Source organism: Olea europaea, unplaced genomic scaffold, assembly GCF_002742605.1.
Source record: "Olea europaea var. sylvestris unplaced genomic scaffold, O_europaea_v1 scaffold9601, whole genome shotgun sequence".
Lineage (NCBI taxonomy): Eukaryota > Viridiplantae > Streptophyta > Magnoliopsida > Lamiales > Oleaceae > Olea > Olea europaea.
Window position 1 is genome coordinate 1,887 of NW_019268101.1, and position 3,231 is coordinate 5,117.

Here is a 3,231-nt window from a genome sequence, read left to right on the forward strand (position 1 = left end):
AGGCAAGAAAAATACATATTGGAGAGAATTTGGAGCCACAACATCGAAGGAAATCAAAAATACCGACAGGATTTTACGCAATTATTTAACTCGGTGATGTTATTTCTTCAAGTTACTATGTATTTTGTAATTTTCTCCATGCTACACTAGAAATTCTTGTTCTACGAGATTGATGAACCTTGTAATGTGATTCTTAATTCCTTGTTTCATATGTTTGACATTAAAACACGTTTGATTATTTTGAATGATTTATATGCATTTAATTTCTTCCGCAATTAAGGGCCCATAATTGTGTGAGTTTGGGTGATTTATTTCTTGCATTCGAGAGAAGGGAAATAAGTTCGACAAAGTATAAATCATCGTAGAGTCCGATAAAGGATAAACATATACTGCTATGCTCTGCGTGAATCTTTAAGTACTCACAAAACTACATGCATTTTTGTATATTTGCACCCGTCATAGAGATATAGGCTGATGGTATATGGGAGTAGATTTAAATTTTGTGAACAAGTTTTTGGCGCCGTTGCAGGGGATTGAACATTAGTTTGATTTTATTTTTTCTAGGTACTAATTCAAACTTTAATTTTTAAAATTTTCTTATTTTCCATATTTTTATTTTATTTTATATCATTGTGTTTAGTTATGTAATTTGTTTGAATCTGAGTGCTATTATTGGTTTGCTCGCAGGGTTGCATGTCAAGATTAACTAGAGGATAATTAATTCCAGCAGATCTGAGAATTGAGCAGACCTTTCATCAATTGCAACAAGAGAAGGAATCAACGGCTACTGTGCAGAACAATCCAATTTTTCAAGCCAATGAAGAAGGGGCGATGGACGAAGGAAATATGCTAATGGGAGATTTCCTGACCCCTCAGATAATCCAAAGTCAATCCAGCATAGTCTACCCACCGTTTGGACAACCCAACTTCCAGCTGAAAACTGACGTGATACAACTCTTCTAGAATGGGCATTTGTTTTATGGTAGAGCTGAGGAGATCCCACATACACACGTTTCTCGATTCATGGAAATGTGCAAACACTTTAGGTATTAGGGTATCTCAGACGACGCAATCAAATTGAGGCTGTTCCCACATACACTACGAGATAAGGTAATTGAATGGCTTGAGTCCCAACCAATCGCCAGCATTACTACATGGAATAATTTAGCACAGAAATTCTGCAACAAGCTTTTCCCGCCTGCCAATATTGTAAAGCTCAAGCATGACATATCCATCTTCTGTCAAGGTGAATCTGAGTCATATGATGAAGCCTGGAATAGATTTAAAAATATGCTGCAGAAGTGTCCGCATCATGGGATCAGGAAAGGACTTTAAGCGTAGTACTTCTATGCGGGACTACTTTCAGATTTCAAAAGTATGGTTGACTCTTCATCTAACGGGTCACTGGCTACTAAAGATGAGGCACACAAGTTATTTGAGACTATGGCTACTACATCTGCTATATGGACATCAGAACGGGCTGTTCAGAAGAGGACACCGGAAGTTTATGAGGTAGATACATATTCAGCCTTATCAGCTAAGATTGACTCTCTGTTTCACAAGGTAGAAAGCATATCACAGTTAGCGAATGCAACATATCCACGGAAACCAAATTGTGAAGAATGTGGAGTGAATCATAAAACAGTGGAATGCCCAATTCTGTCACAGGGAATGGAACAAGTAGAGTACGGACAATGGGGTCAACATCAATAGAACTATCGAAATTCAGACACTTACAATCCCAGTTGAAAATAACATCCAAATCTCTCATGGGGTGGTACCCAAAGTTAGAATAGATATCAGAGGCAACAGGAGAAGATACCTCAGTTGGAAGAGATGTTTCCAAAGTTCATGGAAAAGACTGAAAAGTACATGGAAGCAAATAACCCGTTCATAAGGAAAACTGAAACTACTCTTCAAAATCAGGGTGCTGCAATTAAGAACTTGGAGACGCAGATGGAACATATAGCACTTTTTATGATAAGAAGGGCACCAGATACTTTACCCAGCAATACTAAGTTAAATCCTAGGGAGCACGTTCAAGCGACCACAACTCGAAGTGGGACGCAACTACCTGAAAGACACGTTGAGAGGTCGGGTGTGAACAATGAGACAACAAGCTATACAGAAGAAGAGATTGTACAGCAAGACGAGCAGACAAGTGAATCTACACCAAAGGAGAGTTTAGAGACATCACGGGATAAGGAAACCATACCAATTAACCCCTATGAACCACCCATTCCATTTTCCCAGAGGTTGAGAAAGCAAAATATGGAGCAGCAATATAAGAAATTTCTCGAAATCTTCAAAAAGCTCCACATCAACATCCCGTTGGCCGATACACTACTCTAGATGCCCAGCTATGCCAAGTTCTTAAAGGACATCTTAATAAATAGACGCAAGCTAAAGGAACATGAAACTGTGATGTTAACTAAAGAGTGCAGCACTAGGATCTAGAAAAAGCTCCCACCGAAATTGAAAGATCTAGGGAGTTTCACTGCCCCTTGCACAATTGGTTATTTTTATTTTAATAAAGCATTGTGTGATCTTGGTGCGAGTATTAACTTGATGCCACTCTTTATTTTCAGGAAACTAGGATTGGGAGAGCCTAAGACAACCACAGTAACTCTACAGCTGACTGATCGATCACTTACACATCCACGAGGGATTATTGAAGATGTATTGGTCAAAGTGGATAAACTCATATTCCCAGCTGACTTCTTGATTTTGGATATGGAAGAAGATAATGACGTACCTATCATATTGGAACGACCATTTTTGGCTACTACAAGAGCCTCATAGATTTACAGCAAGGACAACTAACTCTGAGGCTGTGGGAGTAACAAGTTTCTTTTAATGTTTTCAAGGCAATGAAATATCCCAACGAGCTTGAAAGTTGTTTCCAAATTGAAGTGGTTGACATACGAATCTCCTATAATTTTGAGTTGAAGAAACAACCAAACATTCATGAGGCTTGTATAGTATACTCTCCATCCGCTCTTTTTGATTCAAAAGAGATTAAGGCATTCAATGTGGGATTTCATACAGATGAGGAGAGAAAGTCAAACCACTTGGAGAAAGACAGGGATGAAATTTGGAGGATAACTGCAGTGCGGAACAAGACCATATTGGGCAAACTACACAGGATCTCCCAAGCCATATTTAAAGTGCCATAAAATACCTATGCCAAAAGTCGAGCTATCGACTATAAAATAGCGCTGGTTGGGAGGC

At 38.7% G+C, this 3,231-nt stretch overlaps 1 protein-coding gene across 1 annotated transcript; it reads left to right on the forward strand.

Annotated features, from left to right (window-relative positions):
• The first annotated feature begins 1,377 nt into the window (after positions 1-1,377).
• Positions 1,378-2,352, forward strand: LOC111392685. Its single transcript, XM_023018074.1, has 2 exons — positions 1,378-1,680; positions 1,792-2,352. The coding sequence occupies exons 1-2, from the start codon at positions 1,378-1,380 to the stop codon at positions 2,350-2,352; spliced, it is 864 nt and encodes a 287-aa protein (XP_022873842.1).
• Positions 2,353-3,231: the final 879 nt, after the last annotated feature.

Excerpts from the sequence above, each read along its gene's own strand:
- LOC111392685 (XM_023018074.1), top strand. The coding sequence starts at position 1,378 with ATGGTTGACTCTTCATCTAACGGGTCACTGGCTACTAAAGATGAGGCA. Across the intron at positions 1,681-1,791 it reads TGTCACAGGGAATGGAACAA|AATAGATATCAGAGGCAACA; the intron begins GTAGAGTACGGA and ends ACCCAAAGTTAG.